This window comes from Manihot esculenta, chromosome 17 (assembly GCF_001659605.2).
Source record: "Manihot esculenta cultivar AM560-2 chromosome 17, M.esculenta_v8, whole genome shotgun sequence".
Lineage (NCBI taxonomy): Eukaryota > Viridiplantae > Streptophyta > Magnoliopsida > Malpighiales > Euphorbiaceae > Manihot > Manihot esculenta.
In genome coordinates, this window is record NC_035177.2 from 26,456,390 (window position 1) to 26,477,371 (window position 20,982).

The 20,982-nt window shown below is 39.4% G+C and overlaps 4 protein-coding genes across 5 annotated transcripts; 3 read left to right on the top strand and 1 right to left on the bottom strand.

The window, feature by feature from the left end:
- Positions 1 to 615: 615 nt before the first annotated feature.
- Positions 616 to 4,103, top strand: LOC110605401 (SNF2 domain-containing protein CLASSY 3). The gene is made up of 4 exons (XM_021743972.2): positions 616 to 960; positions 1,939 to 2,918; positions 3,026 to 3,124; positions 3,765 to 4,103. The coding sequence occupies exons 1-3, from the start codon at positions 855 to 857 to the stop codon at positions 3,116 to 3,118; spliced, it is 1,179 nt and encodes a 392-aa protein (XP_021599664.1). The 5' UTR covers positions 616 to 854; the 3' UTR covers positions 3,119 to 3,124; positions 3,765 to 4,103.
- Positions 4,104 to 4,814: 711 nt separating this feature from the next.
- LOC110605591 (membrane protein PM19L) lies at positions 4,815 to 5,887 on the bottom strand. The gene is made up of 4 exons (XM_021744219.2): positions 5,661 to 5,887; positions 5,341 to 5,560; positions 5,216 to 5,261; positions 4,815 to 5,120 (listed from the first exon to the last, which is right to left on the bottom strand). Exons 1-4 carry the CDS (start codon positions 5,785 to 5,787, stop codon positions 5,031 to 5,033), a joined length of 483 nt encoding a protein of 160 aa, XP_021599911.1. The 5' UTR covers positions 5,788 to 5,887; the 3' UTR covers positions 4,815 to 5,030.
- A 577-nt stretch (positions 5,888 to 6,464) lies between these two features.
- On the top strand, positions 6,465 to 9,420 carry LOC110604682 (pentatricopeptide repeat-containing protein At5g46460, mitochondrial). Its single transcript, XM_021742948.2, has one exon. It carries the CDS (start codon positions 6,627 to 6,629, stop codon positions 8,769 to 8,771), a length of 2,145 nt encoding a protein of 714 aa, XP_021598640.1. The 5' UTR covers positions 6,465 to 6,626; the 3' UTR covers positions 8,772 to 9,420.
- A 103-nt stretch (positions 9,421 to 9,523) lies between these two features.
- On the top strand, positions 9,524 to 11,034 carry LOC110604683 (polcalcin Bet v 4). Of its 2 annotated transcripts, XM_043952303.1 has the most exons (2): positions 9,524 to 10,400; positions 10,706 to 11,034. In XM_043952303.1, exons 1-2 carry the CDS (start codon positions 10,395 to 10,397, stop codon positions 10,940 to 10,942), a joined length of 243 nt encoding a protein of 80 aa, XP_043808238.1. In that variant the 5' UTR covers positions 9,524 to 10,394; the 3' UTR covers positions 10,943 to 11,034. The 2 variants fall into 2 exon arrangements, with proteins under 2 accessions (XP_043808238.1, XP_021598642.1); XM_021742950.2 differs by having other exon boundaries at positions 9,524 to 11,034.
- Positions 11,035 to 20,982: the final 9,948 nt, after the last annotated feature.

Below are 20,982 nucleotides of genomic sequence, written 5' to 3' on the forward strand. Positions count from 1 at the left end.
CCCTATCCCCTTCATAAATGCCAAAGCCTTTTCAATGCAAAAACAACACTAAATGAAAATGTTCATGCACACACTAAGAGCAATAAAATAATTTAAATTAATTATTACATAATTATATTTAATTTTTAAATAATTTTAAATTATAAAAATAAAATTTTGCATACTACAAATTTATTAAAAGACAAATTAATTAAATTATTATTTTTTAAATTTCAAATAGAAGAATTATGTCTCGTATTATTTTTGTAAAATTAGTTAAAAATAATACTTAAAATAAATATAACATAAAGTCCTTTAAAAATGCTATGATAGTTTGAAAACGATGGTTTACCCTCTCATCTCCTTTGTTTTATTATTATAAAATATAATAATTAATATTGTTTCATAATTTTATTTTTTTTATATATATTAAAAAATAATTTTTTAATTAATTTAAATATTAATAAATATTTTAAAAAATTAAATAAAAATTATGAGATCGAAAGTAATGATTAATAAAATATATTTTTCATTTAGAGTTAAATAATAATTAAAAAAAAAGGTTTTGCTAACATTTCTCGTCAATGCGCATTCTCATTTGTGTAATAAAATAATAATAAAACAAAATCAAGCTAAATTAGAATCCAGCGAGACGCAGACGGGAAAACAGATTCTAAACGCCACAAGACTGGAGGCTGCTCATCTCCACTCGTAAGCCCTACCTGTTATTTGTACTCTTTTTGAGCTCTTACAAAAGATACAAAAAGAGGGAGAGAGTGTTAGCTAGGGCCTAGCGGACACCCCACGATCTGGGCAGTTTTTTTTTTCCGTCTGTTGCCCCACGAGTAGCGAGAAAGGGGACGATCAAATCAATCATGCCATCAGGTGCAAAGAAGAGAAAAGCAGCAAAGAAAAAGAAGGAACAGCAGGCCAACAATAACAACAACAATTCTTCTTCATTAGATAACAGTAGCCCTCGAGGTAGCATTTTAAACGCCTTCACTTTTTGGGTATAAAGAACCCCATCGCTGCAGTCTACTAATTGCCAATCGGTCATTTAATTTCACACAACTTTTTTTTACTTAAAACGTTTTGTCTTATTCTGTTCTTTGAATTTGAGGTAGTGGGTATTTGTTAGTGAGAGCTGCTTTTCTTGGGTTCCTTTTAGTTGGATTTGTTTGGTTTTGCTGATTTTTACCAATGGGTATTTGCTGATGTCTCTTGATTTGGTGATTCAATTTGTAATCTTATGTTGGTTTTGCTGTTTTAATCTGTTGGATTAAATGGTGTTTTTTGATTTTTGGAAATCTGGATTGCAAAACATATTATTCCAGTCCCTTGTTTCGCTTGTTTTTTTTTTTCCTCTCCTGGTATTTAGGCGCTTGCGAAACGATTAATTATCCCTACTTTTTTTCTTTCTTCCTCGAGTGGACTCTTATGGATAGTGTTTAGTCCCCTTGACTATATTTACTCAATTGCGTTTCAAGTGATTGGTTTGGGAGCATTGGTATTCGTTAATGTCACTCTTACTCTTCGTCGTAATTCTAGTTTATAGAAAATTACTTGAATATGTAAAATATTAAAAATGTTTTTTGAAAAATATTTACCAATAAAATAACTAATTTTTCACTGCCTAGTTTTAATTAAAAAAATATTAATAAATTTATATATAACGGTAATAATAAATTTTGTTTTTTTTTTTTTTTTATCATAGGAAGTCATTTTGCTTAAAAGTACCTTAATTGTTCACTTGGCAAGGAAAATATTCTGTTGATCAATTTTTTTAAGTGTCCTCAAATGTCATAAAATATGAAATCTCTTATTCTGAAAACACTTCTTACATAAATATGTAAATATCTCAGACATATAACTGGAATTTCTTAGTTCCTGTTATTAGAATTTTGTTGAAAGTCTTTTCCATCACAAATTCTTTTGTTGTTCTTAATCAAATGGTATTAGGAAATGAAGATCCAAAAAGCCAGGATGAGAGGGAGAGCGATGGTGGTGAGGTTGGTTCCCCTGTATCTCAGGACCACCATAACGAACAACATCCATTTAATGAGGAGAATGAAGAATCTGAGAAGTCATTAGCCTCTGACTGCAAGCCCATTGATGATGCAGAGAGAATCCAAGAAGTTGGAGTAGGGGATGACACTGTTGTTAGAATTGAGAGAGAACTGAACCCTGAGCATTGTATGGAGAGCAAAGACATTAGTGTGGAGCATGGTGAGTCTGGGAAGGAGTTGTATGATGGGTATGAGAAAAACTCTAGTAGTGGTAGTAGTAGTAGTAGTAGTAGTAGTAGTAGTAGTTCTTCAGATGATGAGCCTCAAACTTTAGACAAGAAAAGGAAGGAGGAAGTCCTTGATTCAGCTTTAGATAATGTGGAAAAGGTATTGACTGAAGAGGTGACCAAGGTTTTGGGAATTGAAAAACCACTGAAGGAAGCAAATGGTAATTCAATTGCAGAAACTGTCCCTACTGTTGATTTGATTACGCAAGTGGTGCCCAAGGAGGCAAATCATGTGATTGATGGTGCTGCATTTGGGAAGTTGGATGTTCTGGATGTTGTTGAACCTGGGTCAAAGGAAAATGAAGAAAAATTGCTGCAGGAATCCAGTGGTGTTACATCTAGTTTGGTACCAGAGAAAAATAAGGATAATCTTTTCCATGTGTTGCATGAGAACGTTGGGGCATCAACAAATATGGTTAGTTCTGCTAAGAACGGTAATGAGGATAAGGCTTTGGCAGTATCAGGTGCTCATTTTTCTGAAACTATCACTTATGCTGAAAACATCAAAGAATCTGAGACTGTGAATGGTAACGTAGTCGTAAATGAGCCTAAGACATTGACATCATCAGTTGCTCATACCTTTGGAACTAGTAACGATGCAGATAAAGCCAAAGCTATTGAGACATCTGAGTATGCTGAAACCCAGGTATTGCCTTTGACTTTACTTAGCTACTGGTTATGTATTTAATTTTTCATAATATCTTTTTAATCGTTGCGTTGATAACTATTTAGCTTCTCGATATTGTTATTCAGCCTCTCGTACCTCAAGCTCCACAAGTATCACAGAGAACCTCCTGGATGAGTTGCTGTGGTTTATTTGATCTTTTTACAGGCTCCAATAGATGATTTCAGGTTAGGAATATTCCATCTATTTATATGCATTAAATACCAACTTTTCTCTTTTGCTTGCCTGATTTGTTTATGTGACAATCAATTTCTTGAATTGGTTGATTTCGGTATCCATATTCCTTACCTGAGTTGTTGTCCTCTCACTATCAAGTTCAGGTGGGCCATTTGCCAAAGGCAACTTTATTTGTACATCTTTTTTTTTCTTCCCTGTGATTGGTTATGGTTGCAATGAACTGCCAAAATGAAGTTGCATTGCTTGGGTCTTGCAGATTGTTGATTTGTTCTGAAATAGATTGGTCCACTTGTATATTCTTTCTCTTAGTTTCTATTTATTATGTCATAAATATGCTTCAAAATCATCTAAGCTCTAAAAGGTTAATGTTTTGGAATTTTGTTAGCTGCATAGGGCATAGATGAACAAAGAAAAACTATGCTTCGGCTTTGAGATCTTCGTATTCTTTTCTCATAATGTGTTTTTTCCAGATCACGTGTTCTTTTTCAATTTATCATGGTCTATGAATTAATTTGCTCCAACCTTTTCATGACGAGATTTGTGGCTATCTTTATTTTTCTGTGGCTAAAAAGAAATTATTTGGATCGAATCATGTAATTAACATCCTCTACAAAATTTCTTTTTGTGCAGAAACAGAGCGTGTTGCTTCGGCATACTGAAGCAGCGAAAGGAACTTGAAGTGGGGTTTTGGCTTATAGAAGTTTGTAATAGCTCAAATTAGTGTCCTTGTCAAAAAGTTTTCCCATAGAATAATGGGCAAGAAACCTATATAGGCAAACGATTATAATACACAGCAAAAATAGTATTACTGATATTATTGGTAGACAGCTCAGTTTACCATGCTTTATTTACTGTTGATTTTTTGGTGTGTTAATAGACTCTGTTGTATCTATTCGTTGCTTGCGTTTCAGGCTACCCATGACCTTAAAAACTAATAGTTTTAGTATGAGATCGATGTTTTCTTGATTATTACATGATTTCAGTGGCATCGGTTGAATTTGAGGACTGGTTTTCTATGTTGTCCTGTTTTAAGAGATGGGTTACGAATATTTTATGCTTGCTTCCTTTTTCTTTAAGAATTGAACAGTATAATAGGCTAATGAATGGATATCTTAGTAGCCTAAACAAGAGGCTGTTTTCATTTAATTGTAATCTAATGGACAGAAGGAAGCTTGAAATGATGCTGGTTGTATGCAAAATTGTGGTTAGTTGTCATGTGAACAAGATTTTTGGTACGATGTTTAGTAATTCTTTTACCAACCCAAGAATTGGAGTTGGTTGTCAATGAATTTTGAATAAATGCAGTAAGAATTCAATTCAATTGGTGAAATTAAAAATTTTTTTATTATGTTTTTGTAGTAATTCATTTAATTTTCTTTTAACAAAATGAATCATGCCAAATTTATTTGACAATATAAAAAAAAAAAAGTATTTTAGGATATTTAAAGTCTAGCCGGCTTTTCTATATTTTAAAGTTTTATTTGGTTGGAAATAACTCGGTCAGGAAACTTGGAATTTGTAGGAAGTGTAAAATTTTTTTTTTTTAATTGATATTTTTTGTTGACTTCTCAAAAAGTCAAGGATTTTTGTGAATAATATACTTATCTCAACTTAGTATATGAGTAACACATATAAACTAAATAAAGTTTTAAAACGTGCAGAGAGCAACACATATGAACTAAAAGCAAGAAGAGTGCACTTATGCCTTTGCACATCATTTTGTTATTATTTGATGATAATACAAATCCAATCAAATCACACCAATTACTTTTTAGCATACAAATTCCATTGGCTAATCTTGTACTCAATTCTCACAAAGTGTAGTAAGCAAAAACGAGGAAAACATAAAAAATTTTGGAGACAAGTTGCATGTACAACTGGTGACTGCTCGAACTTTTAAGTTCTGATTGTTGAGGCACTATGAATAGCTGCTATGTACAGAAGCTGTGTAGCTGATAGGATGATCAGAAATGCTTCCATGGTTCTCTGCAGAAAGAGATCAGTAACTTGTCAGAAGTTTCATGAATTTGCTTTAGGAAGTGCTGTTGAATATTGAAATTAAATTTGTCTCTCATTCTTACCAGACGGGCGTTCCTGATGTGAAGTTCAATCTCTTTGCAGCCAAACCTGCATAATTAATTCTACAAGTTAACGTAAAAGATCATCTCAAGACAATTTGATGTTTCCATCTTCAGAAATTGCTTACCCCATGGCGAGAAGAGTGAGAGTCCAAGCAATGGTGGCAACTGAAGCTGCGGCTGGCAAGCTATCAGCATTCCAAGCACGGATATGGTTGATACCAGCTAATGCTGAAGCAGCACCAACAACTCCGGCGATCAAAGCAAATGTGACAAAGAATCCGGTGGCAGCATTTCCCATTGGAAAATAAATAGGTGAGAAATGCGCCGGAAGGTCAAATGCAGGCCCTGCAAGTTGTTCACAGCATCACTTCAATGAATTAAAAAAACATCCAAGATGTTCACCATCTTTCACGTAACTTGAAATGAAATGAGAGTGATTTTTTACCTATGATGAAACCATGATCAATAGCTTTATTCACAGCCCAGCCACCAATGGCTAGGATTATGACATACATGCAGAAGTTCAATACCAGAAGCAGAGATGCAACAGGCTTCAGCTGGCTGTTGGCCATTGAACTTTAGCACTAGATGATATGGGCTGCAATGAAAAAGCTGAATCAGAAGTTAATTTTTGGAGGAGTCTCCTAAAGGGCAATGCAGGAATATGTGTCAGGGGATGGGAGTTATATATGGGATTGCATGAAGGGGGTTCAGGTTCTTTGCTTGTTAAGGCTGTTGGTTCAAAGGTTACTACGAGGCTGTAAAGGTGGATTGATCAATACTTCATGCTCAAGGCAAGTCTCAGAAAACCAGATTCTTACTTGATTCATATTGTTATCTCATTTTCTGTAATAGGTACATTCCTTGGACAGGCTTTGTTTCATTTTAGTTGTTCCTGGAAGGGAAAAGTGATATTCTTTGCCAATAATTCTTATATTCCATCCATCATATTTATGTGTTATTCATTTATTTGTAATAATATAAATATAGCAATCACATGCTTAGTCCGATAATAATAGGCGCATCTGAATAAATCTAAAAGATTTATATAGATATTTTTTTTTATTTTAGAAATAATTAGAAAATATAATTTTTATATAAAAAATAATGATAAATAATTTAAAGTTATTTTACAATTGTTAATTAATTTTTATAAATTAAGAAAACTGAGTAAACGTAAACTCAAAACTCTATTTATCTAATAGTTTTAGAATAAAAAAGAATAATTTCTAAGTGTACTAAACAAGAAATCAAGAAATTTTCTCAAAACGGTGAGTTCGATTCCGATCAAACAGGTCATCAAAACGGTGCGTTTTATTCTATCGCCCGCGCCAGACTGGCTACGACTTCTTCCTCACATTGCAGTTGCCTTCGCTTCAGGGCCGTTACTCGTTAGTCCAATGAAAAGACTATGTTACAATTTCGCGCCATATCTCGAAATATCAAATCCCCACCCAAAATTTTCCCATTTGCAGTTTTGTACTTTAAGATTTCCCATCATTCTTACGTATCTGGCTGTATCCTCAATGGTGTTAATGGTAAGTATTCCACGGAAGCAATCACTCACTCTTACAGAGCTTTACTCTCTAATCACCTAAAGAACCAAAGATTAGATGAAGCCCGCATCATTTTTGATAGAATTCCAACTCCTGATGTGCATCTATATACTATGATGATTTCTGGTTATGCAAAAAATGATAGGCTAACCGATGCATTGATGATGTTTGAAAGAATGGCTGTTAGAGATGTAATTTCCTGGAATTCGATGATAAAAGGGTGTTTAGATTGTGGAGATTTGGCTCTGGCTAGAAGATTGTTCGATGAAATGCCTGAAAGGAATGTTGTTTCTTGGACAACAATGGTAAATGGATATTTGAAGTTTGGGATAGTTGAGGTTGCTGAAAGGTTGTTCTGGAATATGCCAGCAAGGGATGTTGCAGCGTGGAATGCTATGATTTATGGATATTGTGTGAATGGGAGAGTTGAGGAGGGTCTAAAGTTGTTTGAAAAAATGCCTTGTAGGAATGTGATTTCATGGACTTCAATGATTGGTGGACTTGACCAGAATGGGAAGAGTGAAGAGTCTTTGTTTCTTTTTGGGAGAATGATGGCTTCGGGTGTTGAGCCCACTTCAAGCACGTTTGCCTGTGTGTTGACGGCTTGTGCAAATGCAATAAACTTCATTATTGGTGTTCAAGTTCATGGTCACGTTGTTAAATTAGGATATTGTTTTGGTGAATATATATCAGCTTCGTTGATAACATTTTATTCAAACTGCAAAGAAGTCAAGAAAGCTCACCAGGTATTTAGTGAGACATTGTCTAAAAATGTGGTTGTGTGGACAGCTCTTTTAACAGGATATGATTTGAATTGCAAGCATGGAGATGCATTGATGGTTTTAAGTGACATGATAAAGATGGGTGTTTTTCCAAATCAGTCTACATTCACCAGTGCTTTTAATTCATGTCGTGGATTAGAGGGCCTTGATAAGGGTAAAGAGATCCATACAGTAGCCATTAAGCTCGGTTTGGAAACTGATGTCTTTGTTGGTAACTCTCTCGTAGTCATGTATAATGAATGTGGGAACATAAATGATGCTGCGGCTGCATTTAAAAAAATTGATGAGAAGAATACTGTCTCATGGAACTCGATCATTGTTGGAAGCTCACAGCATGGACATGGCATTTGGGCCCTGATTTTCTTTAACCAAATGATACGTGCATGTGTAGACCCAGATGAGATCACATTCACTGGATTGCTTTCTGCTTGTAGCCATTCTGGGATGTTGCAGAAGGGAAGGTGCTTTTTTGAGTATATTAGGCAATATAAACCCACTGCATTGGAGCTTCAGCATTATGCTTGTATGGTGGATATCTTAGGCAGATGTGGGAAGCTGGAAGAAGCTGAAGAGTTAATTAAAACTATGCCTATGAAAGCAAATTCTATGATATGGCTAGCCCTTCTTAGTTCATGTAGAATGCATTCTAATTTAGATGTTGCTGAAAGAGCTGCAACAAGTATTTTTGATCTAGAACCACATTGTAGTGCTGCTTATGTTTTACTGTCTAATTTGTATGCCTCTGCTGGTAGATGGAACGATGTTTCTAGAATGAGAGCGAAGATGAAACTGGTGGGAGTTGTCAAACAACCAGGGTCAAGTTGGATTATTTTAAAAGGAATGAAACATGAATTTCTTTCTGGAGATAGGTCCCACCCTGTCAGTGAGAAAATTTTTGAAAAGCTGGACTGGTTGGGAGAAAAATTAAAGCAATATGGTTATGTTCCTGATCAAAGATTTGCTTTGCATGATGTTGATGACGAGCAAAAGGAAGAAATGTTGTCTTATCATAGTGAAAGGCTGGCAATTGGATTTGCTTTGATTAGTACTGTGGAGGGAAGTACAATAACAGTAATGAAGAGTCTCCGAATATGTGGAGATTGCCACTATGTCATCAAACTTACGTCAAAAATTGTAGGGCGTGAAATTATTGTCAGAGATTCTAGTCGTTTTCATCATTTCAGAAATGGCACTTGTTCATGTGGTGATTATTGGTAGCACATTTTGGGTTTTGCCATATTGAATCATCTGGATGTTTTTGATTAACCAAGCTGCTGTGTAAATCTGAGTTGGGGTGTAGCAGTCCATAATTAACTATAGTTGCACACGAGGTGAGATATGGGCTGGCAGAAGTTGGGTACATTGCCAATGATGTTGAACCAGGGTGACCTTGTGGAATCCGTGAGTAGATATTAACGATCATTTGGTCAATAGTAAAGCTTCCAGTTTGTATCAGAGTATTGACTGCTGAGGGGCCTCAAGAAAGAGGATTTGAATCAGAATGGTGAAGGATCGGATTGTTCTGTCCTATGGCGCTGCACTGTGAAAGAGGCAGTGGCCCAAATCATTCATCTCTAAGATGAGTTTTATGAGCTGAAGACCGAGTTCAAAGGAGAAGGTGATAAAGGAAAGGGATGGATATTTTCTCCGACTTGACAACTGTTAACAATGATGACAGACTTGCATATCTAAATCCTGATAAATATGGTGGAGGGTACATATCCAACTTATTCTAGGAAAGAAAGATCATAGCTGAAACAAAAATGCTTGGAAGTTTTTTTAATTACTTCTCTGCCCTTTTGCAGCCTTGTGAAGTGATGTGGGATTGTGTATTAAGGCAAATAAACCAGTCATTTTTTCTCCAGACTAGCATATCGTGCTGAGTAGTTCAGTTTATTGTTTTTCGTGAGTGCTATATGATATTAAAAAAATTTTTGTTGAAAAAAGGAATTAAAAAATTTTGATCACTATATTTCATTGAAATTCTATTCATTTTGACCATTATACAATAGATATGACAGAAAGTTGAAACAATCCTAGACTCTTCTGATCATTATGCAGCTGATACGGTAAAATCCTGCAATATTTCTTTACTTGCATCTAGAAACAGAAAGGTGCATCCAAACAGGCAATAAAGTTAAAAGCCTCACCAGTTTTATTATACCCTACCACATTATTTATAGTTATGATTACTTTAGATTAATGTCAAACCCTAATCCTATTTAAGAAGGTAGGGTATGTCAGAGAGGTAATCTTAGCATGAGCATATACCTATCCCTAAACTAGGAAATGCTAACCCACTATTGAGGGAACTGCACTCTAACAAAAAATGATACATCAGTATCTCCTACCATGATTGTGTGCAAACCCGATGGCAAAATCTTGTAGCCTGTTTTATCCGCAATTGCTAAGCTTTTACAAGCATTAAATGCAAACTTGACCTTCTTCTCCCCTCCTGCTGGAACAAATACCCTTTCAAATCCAATTACTTGCATGGCATGAGTCCCAATAATTCCTTTTGGTGGCTTTGAGTAAACAATGACGGCTTCACTTCCATCTGCTTTCTACATTCTTAATTGTGGCCTCAAATCCAAATTCATGTTCACAACTTAAATCATCAACCAAACCGGCAGGGCAATGTGGCTTGTCATCTTCATTTTCATAATTCAGGCTGTTGCAGTGGTGGTACTTGTTCAATTTTATTTTAATTGAAGTCTTCAAAGGTGTTATATTCAATTTGTGGTAATCTTCCACCAGACAAGAGAAATTCAAACTATAAATATTCAATTTGTGGTAGATATTTGTTTGCTGGTAACATCCTAAAACTTGGGCGATCTTCATATGGAGGTAGTCTACTTGTGTGGTAAAGGCTGCTAATTTTGGACATTTTGATCATTTCCCACTTGGTTTTACTAAATTTTATCGCAAATTTGTTTTGAATAATTGGTCAAATTTAAATAATAGCATTGGAGAGCAAAATCAGTTGAGAATTTTCAGGCGATTCACTCCTATCCCCTACACTATGGCTCCGATTTCAAATTCTGTCCTCACACACAAACTTGCTTTCTTTTAAAAACCAAGGACGTCTTGCTTAAAACTCAATCATTCAAAGCCTAAACTTAAAACTCAAAACCATGTCTGACGAAGAACAGGAAAAGGCCGAGCATGAGCGCATCTTCAAGCGCTTCGATTTGAATGGCGATGGAAAAATTTCTGCGGCGGAGCTCGGCGACTGCTTGAAGACCCTCGGCTCCGTCACTCCCGATGAGATCAAGCGGATGATGGCGGAGATTGATACTGACGGTGATGGGTTCATTTCACACCAGGAGTTCACAGATTTTGCCATGGCCAATCGTGGCCTAATGAAGGATGTTGCGAAGATCTTTTGATGTCACCAGTAGTTCAATTTTAACTACTTGTCGTTTAAATTTTTCTATGTTTCAGTTTTTATATTTACTAGCTTTCTTAAACGTATGTTGTAATTTAATTTTTTGAATATAATTTTTATAAATTTTTTATATATGATATAATATTATTATAATGTATTAATTTTCAATAATTAAGTAAAAAATGTTAAGATTTCTAACCATATAAAATCATGGAACTCAGAGTTTATTGTTAAAATAGTGTAAGAAAACAATGCATTGTAAAATCAAAACTATTTTCAACGATAATGTAAAAGCACTCTAATTAGCCAATCAACTTGAAGATTTTAATAAAATAATAGCAATTATTATATTGTTTTTAGCCAATTAAAATAAAGGTAAGTTTGCAACTATCTAGCCCATTTAAAGGTCGTGCAGAAATTCTATTATTGTCCCTTTCAATCTTATATATAGATAAATTACAGCTTAATCTTTTTACGTTCACCATCCAAGCTACCACAAAATTGCTTCCCTCGCAAAATTACTATTGATACTCGATTTCACCCGATTTCAACAGAATTACTTTCAACGCAAAATTTTGTCAAGTCTATCGCCCATATTATCACCGTGCCCTATTTTGACAAAATTGCTTCACTCGCAAAAATTACTAAGTCCATCACCTCTACTACCATCGATGCTCGATTTTGGTTGAATTGATTTCATTGCAAAAATTATCAAGTCCACCACTCGTGCTACCATCATTGCCCGATTTCGATAGAATTGCTTCCATCGCAAAAATTGTTAAGTCTACCACCCTTGCTATCATTTCAGCCGAATTGCTTACATCGCAAAAATTGTCAAGTGCACTATGCTTGCTACCATTGGTGCCCAATTTTAGCAGAAGTGTTTTTGTCACAAAAATTGCTAAGTCCACCACCCTTGCTACTATTGGTGTCTGATTTCGGCAAAACTGCCTACCACCCTTGCTACCACCAGTGCCTGATTTCGACAAAACTGCTTCCCTCACAAAAATTGCAAAGTCCACCACCACAGACCACCAGTGTCTGATCTCAGCAGAACTACTTTTGTAATTTTGGCCAACCCAACACTCTAAATGCTAATTGTTTTCAACAATTGGCCTAACCTTCCTATTTTTAGCCCGATCAAGGTTAAATTCAAAAATGGCCTCTTTTGGACTTGTAGGAGTTCAAAATCAAAGGGTAATGCATTACTCTGCCAACAAGCCCATAGCACAATGCTACTTCCAAGGGCTAAGTCAGCCTGAAAACCATAAAAAAAGTCCAACAAAGTAGTTGAACTAAGCTAAGAGTGGCAACAATAGAAGCAAAATGATCATAAGGGACTAAGAAATAAATTTAGTGCACGAGAGTTGCAAAAAGGAAAGCTTAATTCACTCAATAAAAATAAAAGGATCAAATTATAAATTTATAAAGCTAAAAAAATTTTATGGAGTGAGACTCTCAGCTACAGAGAGACTTTGATATTTTTGAAGTAGTGAAAATGATGGGAGGTGATGGCTATTAATAGTCCACTATCACCTCCTTTATATGTGGCCAATAATTTTTTCATAATTAGAATAAAAAGAAAATCCGTAAAAAATAATCCAAAATTAATGCAGTTACTTTAATAAAAAATTTCCACATTGAAATATGTCAAAAATCAATGTTTTTCAAAAATTGGCCTGTATGTGGGCACAACTGCTGTAATGGTAGGCCTACGCGCACAACATCTACATTGATAGGCCTACCATAGAGGCTAGTGTGCACCCCAGGCAGCCAATCTATTTTCCGTAGGCCTACTAGCATCCCCAACTCGAGTGCACGTCTCCTGCGTGAGCTCCCCCATACGCGTCTTGCAGCCTAGCTACCAAACGAGGTTCATCTAGGCCTCTCCGTAGACCTGTCGTATTGTAGCACTTGCGTGCACACCAGCAAGCCCCTTCTACTACAGCTGCTACCATCAGTGTCTGATTTTGACAAAATTGCTTCCCTTGTAAAAAATTATCGATTCCAGTACCTCTGCTTCAATCGGTGTTCGATTTCGGCTGAATTATTTTCATCTCAAAAAATGCAAAGTCTACCACCCTTACTACCACCGGTATCTAATTTTGGCAGAATTACTTCTCCCATCACCACCCCTGCTACCACCGGTACCCAACTTTGGCAAAGCTACTTCCCTCGCAAAAATTGTCAAGTCCACCACCCCTGCTACCACCGAAGCCTGATTTCAGCATAATTGCTTCCCTTGCAAAAAAATTACCAAGTCCAGCACCCTGCTACCACCGGTGCTTGATTCCGATAGAATTGCTTTAGTTGCAAAAATTGCAAAGTCCACCACCCCTCCTACCACCGATACCCAATTTAGGTAGAACTGGTTCCCCAAAAATTGTCAAGTCCACCACCCCTGCTATCACCGATGCCCGATTTTAGTAGAATTGCTTCAGTGAAAAAAATTGCCAAGTCCACCACTCATGATACTACCGGTGCTCGATTTTCAGCAGAATTGCTTTCATCGCAAAAATTGTCAGGTCTACTACCTTGCTACAACCGGTACCTGATTTTAGCATAATTGTTTATATCATAAAAATTGTCAAGTCTGCCACCCATGCTATTGTTGGTGCCCGATTTTTGACAAAATTATTTCTCTTGCAAAAATTGTCAAGGCCACCACTCTTGCTACGACCGGTGCCCGATTTTGACAGAATTGCTTTCATTGCAAAAATTGCTAAGTTCAGCACCTCTGCTGCCACCAGTATCCGATTTTGGCAGAATTATTTCCGTCACAAAAGATGCAAACTCCACCACTCTTGCTACCACCAGTGCCTGATTTCAGCAAAATTGCTTCTCTCGTAAAAAATTGCTATGTCCACCACCCCTGCTATCGTCGGTGCCTGATTTTGGCAAAACAACTACCCCTACAAAAAATGACAAGTCCACCGCCTTTACTACTATCGGAGCCCGATTTTGGCAAAATTGCTTTCCTTGCAAAAAATTGTCAAGTTCAGTACCACTGCTACCACCGATACTTGATTTTTGCAAAATTGCTTCCATCGTAAAAATTGCAAAGTCGGCCCTCCTACCACCAATGCCCGATTTAGGCAGAACTTGTTCCCTTGTAATAATTGCCAAGTCTATCACCCCTACTACTACTGGTACCCGATTTCGGCAAAATTACTTCCATCAAAAAATTGCTGTAACGATCCGAAAACCGGACCGCTACCGGCGCTAGGATCCAGATCGACTTAAGGTCGTCGGGACCCGTAGCAAGCCTACTATACATGCTGTACACCTGATAAAATCTCATATATGATCATACATTTTCATAAAAACTTTAAACTTTTACATATACCAAGTTTGACCTATGCATGCACCATACTGTAAACATAAAACTTCATACTATAGCCCTCATCAAATGCTCTAGTGGGTCAACATATCATACATCAAGCTTGGTTCAACATTTCTTATCATTAAAACATTTCATATAGATCATGTACAAAAAGAAATTAACCATAAATATTAGGGCCAAGCACAATACTATCCTCAATACATTTCTTTACATTACATTACATCATTCTTACACTTCATGTCCACTACTAGACTATTACATAGACTATACCATAATCCTGCTGACTTTCCCATAGCTACCTGTGCTCTTGCAAACCTGGGGGTTAGGGGAGAGGGGTGAGCTACAAAAGCCCAGTGAGCAGAACTATAAAAAAATATTATAATAAACATATGCTCTCATGAATGTGTCAAGCACAAATAATTCACATCACGGATGGACTGATCCAAAAATCCCTCTACTCTGTGCCCGGCCCTCGGTGGAGCTCCTCAGGACTTCTGTTACATATATAAGCTCTGTGCCCGGCCCTCGGTGGGGCTCCTCAGGACTTCTATTACATAGCATAAAATCTAGAGGGCTAATGGGTCGTCCTATTGTCCATCCACTCCCACAATGAATAATGCAATGCGTCATATTCGTGAATTCTAATGCCAACAACCTATTACATATCATGATGCATGAACATGCTTAAAACATTTGCTTTCTTGAAATAAAGGATTAAGTTAGTTTCACTCACCTCTGGCTGACTCTGGACTATCTCTGAAGCAGCTATCTCACTGCTGATCACCTCGGCTCCTCAGGTCCGATCCTACATAGGTGGACTCAAATGAGGAACCAAACATACTCTAGCATAACTCTAAACACCTCCCCAAAAAACCCCTAAAACATCATAAAACATGCATGCAAAACAGGCAAAGGAAGGCTGGACAGGGGATTTCGGCGGCAGGTTCGGCGGCCGAAGATCCATCCAGAGCCGAAAGTCATGCACTTTTGGGGGTAGGGTTCGGCGGCCGAAAATCCTTCCAGAGCCGAAACTCAGGCACTTTCGGGGGCAGGTTCAGCGGCCGAAACTCCCCTCCAGAGCCGAAAGTCCAAACTTTTGGGGGCGAGTTTAGGCGGCCTAAAGCTGCCTCCATACAGGTTCGGCGGCCAAAACTGGCTTCGGTGGCCGAACCTGGGCTCTTCAAAAGGGCAAAACCCCAGCCTCACAAGCACATCCAGCCACCTCAAAACCTCTCAACTCACACCAACATACACAAAAGCATGCATAAACATACTTTCAAGCATATAGGGGCATAAAACTAGCCTAAACCCCAACAAACATCAACATAGCATACATTTGAGCATAAAACTAACATAAACCCTAACATTTACATCTACTCTAAAGCATGCATTCAAACCCTTAATCCCTTCTCAAAACTTACTTAAAACATCATAAAAGGCGTGGATCGACACTTACCTCTTGAAGATCAAGAGGAAATGCGATCCCAAACTCGGAGATATGGAGAAACGAGCTCCGGAGTCTCCAAACTTCAAAACTTTGATCTTTAGCTCAAAACTTCAAAACAAAGGTGAAAACTCATAAAAATCGTGAGAGACTTGAAGGAAAAGCACAAGATCAACAAGGGGTGGCGGAGACTCACCTTGCCCGGAAATGGAGAGAGAAAACTCGCCCATTTTCGGACAGGGGGCCCTTTATAGGTGGCTGGCCAAACTACTTTCGGGGGCCAAAAGTGCCTCCGCATCCGCCCCATGTTCGGCGGCCGAACCTGGGTTTGCCTCCAAGCTCTTTTCTTTTTCAAAACTCAATTTCTTTCTTTATTAAAACCGTAAAACATGTAAAAACATTTTAGAAAACCTTTATTTTACTCTTCTAGAAGGCTCCGACATCCGAGAAATTCTGGATTCTAATGGAGATTCCACCGGAAGGTGGGAATTCCGGTGTCGGGGTCTAGTCGGGTATTACATTCTTCCCTCCTTAAGAACATTCGTCCCCGAATGTTCAACAAACAAGCATAGCATAAACATAAACACATAAACACATACAAACACTAACCTTAAAAGAGATAAGGGTATTGCTGGAGCATAGACTCCCGTGTCTTCCAGGTACATTCTTCTATGTTGTGGTGATTCCAAAGGACTTTCACCATCGAGATTTCCTTGTTCCTCAACTTTCTGATCTGCATGTCTAAGATCCGCATTGGCTGCTCAACATAGGTGAGATCTCCTAGGATCTCCACATCAGGCTCATTAAGAACCTTGCCCGGATCTGACACGAACTTCCGTAACATGGAAACATGAAAAACCAGATGGATTCTCTCCATTGAAGCAGGTAGGTCTAGCTTGTACGATACATTCCCAATCTTCTGCAAGATTTCAAAGGGTCCGATGTACCGTGGAGCTAGCTTACCTTTCTTCCCAAAACGAATCACCCCCTTCATAGGAGACACCTTTAGCAACACCAAATCTCCCTCCTAAAACTCTACAAGCTTCCTGCGGACATCTGCATAGCTTTTCTGCCGACTCACAGCAGTCTTGATCCTTTCTCTAATAATGGGCACTACCCTGCTGGTGATCTCTACTAGCTCAGGCCCTGCCAAGGCCCTTTCTCCAACTTCTTCCCAGCAGACAGGTGACCTGCACTTCCTTCCATACAAAACTTCATATGGAGCCATCCCTATGCTAGCATGATAGCTGTTATTGTAGGCAAACTCCACCAAAGGTAGATGTTGCCTCCAAGAACCGCCAAAATCTAGCACACACATTCTGAGCATATCTTCTATTGTCTGGATGGTCCTCTCTGACTGTCCGTCAGTCTGTGGGTGGAAAGCAGTGCTGAAGTCCAACCTTGTGCCCATAGCATTCTGCAGACTCTGCCAAAACCTGGAGGTGAACTGGGGTCCCCTATCTGACACTATTGAAATGGGAGCCCTATGCAGCCTGACAACTTCCTCCACATACACCTGTGCCAACTTGTCCACAGAGTAGCCACTCCTAACAGGGATGAAATGAGCAGATTTGGTCAGTCTGTCCACAATCACCCATATGGAGTCCAATCTGTTGGACGTTACCGGTAACCCCACTACAAAATCCATAGCTATATTCTCCCATTTCCACTCTGGAATCGGTAGTGGGTTAAGCATTCCAGCCGGCTTCTGATGTTCCAGCTTCACCCTCTGACATACCTCGCAGGCGGACACAAACTGTGCCACTTCTCTCTTCATAGCTGGCCACCAATAAACTCTCTTTAGATCTTGATACATTTTGGTGGCTCCAGGGTGAACGTTGTATCTAGTATTATGAGCTTCTCTCATAATGTCTCCCTTCAGACTCACGTCGTCTGGTACACATAACCTGTTCCTATAGCGGAGGATCCCCTTGTTGTCAAATCTGAACTCTTCATTCTTGCCTGACTGAACAGTTCTGGCAATTTTCACTAACTCTCGGTCCTCATGTTGTTTCTGAGCCACCTGCTCCAGAAACACGGGTGCTACTCTCATCTGGGCAATCAAAGCACCTGTACCAGATAACTCCAACTGCAGCCCTTCATTAATGAGCTTATAGAATTCCCTCGCCACCGGTCTTCTCTCTGCTGTAATGTGGGATAGACTGTCAAGTGATTTCCGGCTTAGGGCATCTGCCACAATATTTGCCTTACTCGGATGGTACTGAATCTTACAATCATAGTCACTAAGCAGTTCTACCCATCTCCTCTGCCTTTGATTCAACTCTCTCTGACTCAAGATGTACTGCAAGCTCTTATGATCTGTGAAAATCTCACATTTAACCCCATAAAGGTAATGCCTCCACATCTTGAGTGCAAAGATCACAGCTGCCATCTCTAGGTCATGTGTAGGATAATTCAACTCATGCTTCTTTAGTTGCCTAGAAGCGTAAGCAATTACCCTCTCATTTTGCATCAACACACAACCTAGTCCCACACGGGACGCATCACAAAACACTGTGAAGTCTTCATTACTGGTAGGCAGAGCTAACACCGATGCTGACATCAACCTTTTCTTTAGCTCTTCAAAGCTTTTCTCGCACTGATCAGACCACACAAACCTCTGATTCTTCTGGGTCAACCTGGTCATAGGAGCAGCAATTCTAGAGAAGTCATGAACGAACCTCCTGTAGTAACCTGCCAAACCCAGAAAGCTCTTAATCTCTGTCACTGTAGTGGGTTTAGGCCAGTTGGCTACAGCCTCTACCTTCTTGGAATCCACTTCAATTCCCTTTTCTGACACAACATGTCCTAAGAAGGAAATGCTCCTCAACTAGAACTCACACTTGGAGAACTTGGCATACAAGTCGTGCTCCCTCAGGGTCTGCAAAACTATCCTCAGATGATGGGCATGCTCCTCTGCATTTCTGGAATATACTAAGATATCATCAATGAAGACAATAACAAAGTGATCCAGATATTGGCTAAAAACTCTGTTCATGAGGTCTATGAATGTTGCAGGGGCATTGGTTAGCCTGAATGGCATTACTAGGAACTCATAATGCCCATATCTGGTCCTGAACGCCGTCTTCGGCACATCTTCTTCTCTAATTCTCAGCTGATGATACCCGGATCTCATATCTATTTTAGAGAAACAACCTGCTCCTGCTAGCTGGTCAAATAGATCGTCAATCCTAGGTAACGGGTACTTATTCTTGGTAGTAACTTTGTTCAACTGCCTGTAGTCGATATAAAGTCTTAAGGATCCATCCTTCTTCCTTACAAACAACACTGGAGCACCCCAAGGTGAGGTACTCGGTCGGATGAAACCCTTGTCTACCAACTCTTGCAACTGCTCCTTTAGCTCCTTCAACTCTGCTGGTGCCATCCTGTAGGGAGGGATAGAGATTGGTCTGGTTCCAGGCAACACTTCTATTTCAAACTCTATCTCCCTAGCAGGTGGTAGTCTTGGAAGCTCGTCTGGGAAGACATCTGGAAACTCTCTGACCACGGGCACTGAGGCGGGCTCCCTAACCTGACTATCAAGCTCTCTCACATGAGCTAGAAACCCTTGACAACCTCTCCTGAGCAACCTACGAGCCTGTAGGGCTGATATCAGACCTCTAGGTGTACCCCTCTTGTCTCCTCTAAAGACAACCTCTGACCCATCCTGATCTCTGAACCTAACTACCTTGTCTCTGCAGTCCAAGGTAGCACCATGAGCAGATAGCCAATCCATCCCTAGAATGACATCAAAATCCGTCAAGTCTAGAACCACAAGGTCGGCTGGAAGGCATCTACCCTCAACAAACACTGGACAATATCGGCAGACTGACTCTGCTACTGACGGATCACACTTGGGTCCACTGACCCAAAGGGGACACTCTAACCCAGAGACTATCAAACCCACTCTCTCTACGGCTCTCGGAGCAACAAAAGAATGAGATGCACCAAGGTCCATTAAAGCATACACATCTGAATAACCAATGATGAGATTACCTGACACCATGGTGTTGGATGTGTTCGCCTCCTGCTGTGTCATAGTGAAGATCCGAGCTGGAGCTGATAGACCTTCACCCCTGGAACCTGCTGAAGAAGAGGCTGCCCCTCTCCCTCTGCCTTTGCCACTGCCCTGAGTCATAGCTGGAGCTACTGGCTGAGCCACACTACCAAAAGTCGTCTGCTGGCACGGTGCCATAAAAGCTGCTCTAGGACACTCCCGTGCTATGTGTCCCTCTTGCCCACATCTGTAACATGCTGACGTCCCAAACTGACAGACTCTCTTGTGCGGTTTACCGCACCTCAAGCATTCTGAACCATCTGATCCTGAGCTTGAGCCACAACCTAAACCCAGACTGAACTTCAATCGGTTCCAGAACTTATTCTTCTTCGGCTTTTTAGAGCCTCTGACCCACTTCTCGCTACCCGAAGCTGCTGCACTCAAAGAAGAGAGGCCAAACTTTTCTGAACCTGGGGTCTTGGAACCCGAGGGCTGTGCCACTTGCTGTTTAACTGACCCCTGAATAATGGCACTAGCCTCCATCTTCCGTGCTACATCCACTATGGTGTGGAAATCCTCTCTCTCTGCTGCCAGAATTAAGGAGGAATACCTAGGGTGGAGTCTCATGGTATACCTCCTAGCTTTCTTTTGATCTGTGTCATATGCCTGGCCCATATATTGCAGCAACCCCAGAAACCTGTCAATGTACTCATCTACACTCATCTCCTCTGTTTGCCTTAGCTGTTCAAACTCCACAACTTTCAGCTCTCTGGAACTATCAGGAAAAGCCCATCCTGCAAATTCATTAGCAAACTGCTCCCAGGATAAGCTTCCCAACCTCGGGTCCACATAGTTTTTAAACCACTCTCGTGCTTTCTTGCACTTCAAAGTGAACCCCACCATCTGAATGGCTCTACTATCATCTGCCCCCAACTCATCCATAATCATCTTTACCGTTTTGAGATACTCAAACGGATCATCACCTGTCTTAAACTTGGGAGCATCCAGCTTTAGGTAATCTGTCATCTTTACCTTGCTCCCCACAGATGAGCTAGATCTAGGTGTTTGGATTTCAGGGGCTACAGGTGCTACTGGTGGTGGAGGAGGTGCAGCATTGCCTGGGAGGGTTTGCTGGACTTGGGTAGAAGGGTGAGGGTGGACACATGGGGTACTGTGGATAAGATGGGTAAAAGGGAGGATAGTGTAATACCCGGCTAGACTCTGGTATCGGAATTCCTACCGTCCGGTGGAATCTCG

Bases quoted from the DNA above. Each gene is read 5' to 3' on its own strand.
- LOC110605401 (XM_021743972.2), top strand. From the start codon at position 855: ATGCCATCAGGTGCAAAGAAGAGAAAAGCAGCAAAGAAAAAGAAGGAA. The intron at 961-1,938 runs GTAGCATTTTAA...AAATGGTATTAG, and splicing joins AGATAACAGTAGCCCTCGAG to GAAATGAAGATCCAAAAAGC. The intron at 2,919-3,025 runs GTATTGCCTTTG...ATTGTTATTCAG, and splicing joins CTGAGTATGCTGAAACCCAG to CCTCTCGTACCTCAAGCTCC.
- LOC110605591 (XM_021744219.2), bottom strand. From the start codon at position 5,787: ATGGCCAACAGCCAGCTGAAGCCTGTTGCATCTCTGCTTCTGGTATTG. The intron at 5,561-5,660 runs GTAAAAAATCAC...AACAACTTGCAG, and splicing joins TGATCATGGTTTCATCATAG to GGCCTGCATTTGACCTTCCG. The intron at 5,262-5,340 runs GTAAGCAATTTC...TTAATTATGCAG, and splicing joins CTCACTCTTCTCGCCATGGG to GTTTGGCTGCAAAGAGATTG.
- LOC110604682 (XM_021742948.2), top strand. From the start codon at position 6,627: ATGTTACAATTTCGCGCCATATCTCGAAATATCAAATCCCCACCCAAA.
- LOC110604683 (XM_021742950.2), top strand. From the start codon at position 10,688: ATGTCTGACGAAGAACAGGAAAAGGCCGAGCATGAGCGCATCTTCAAG.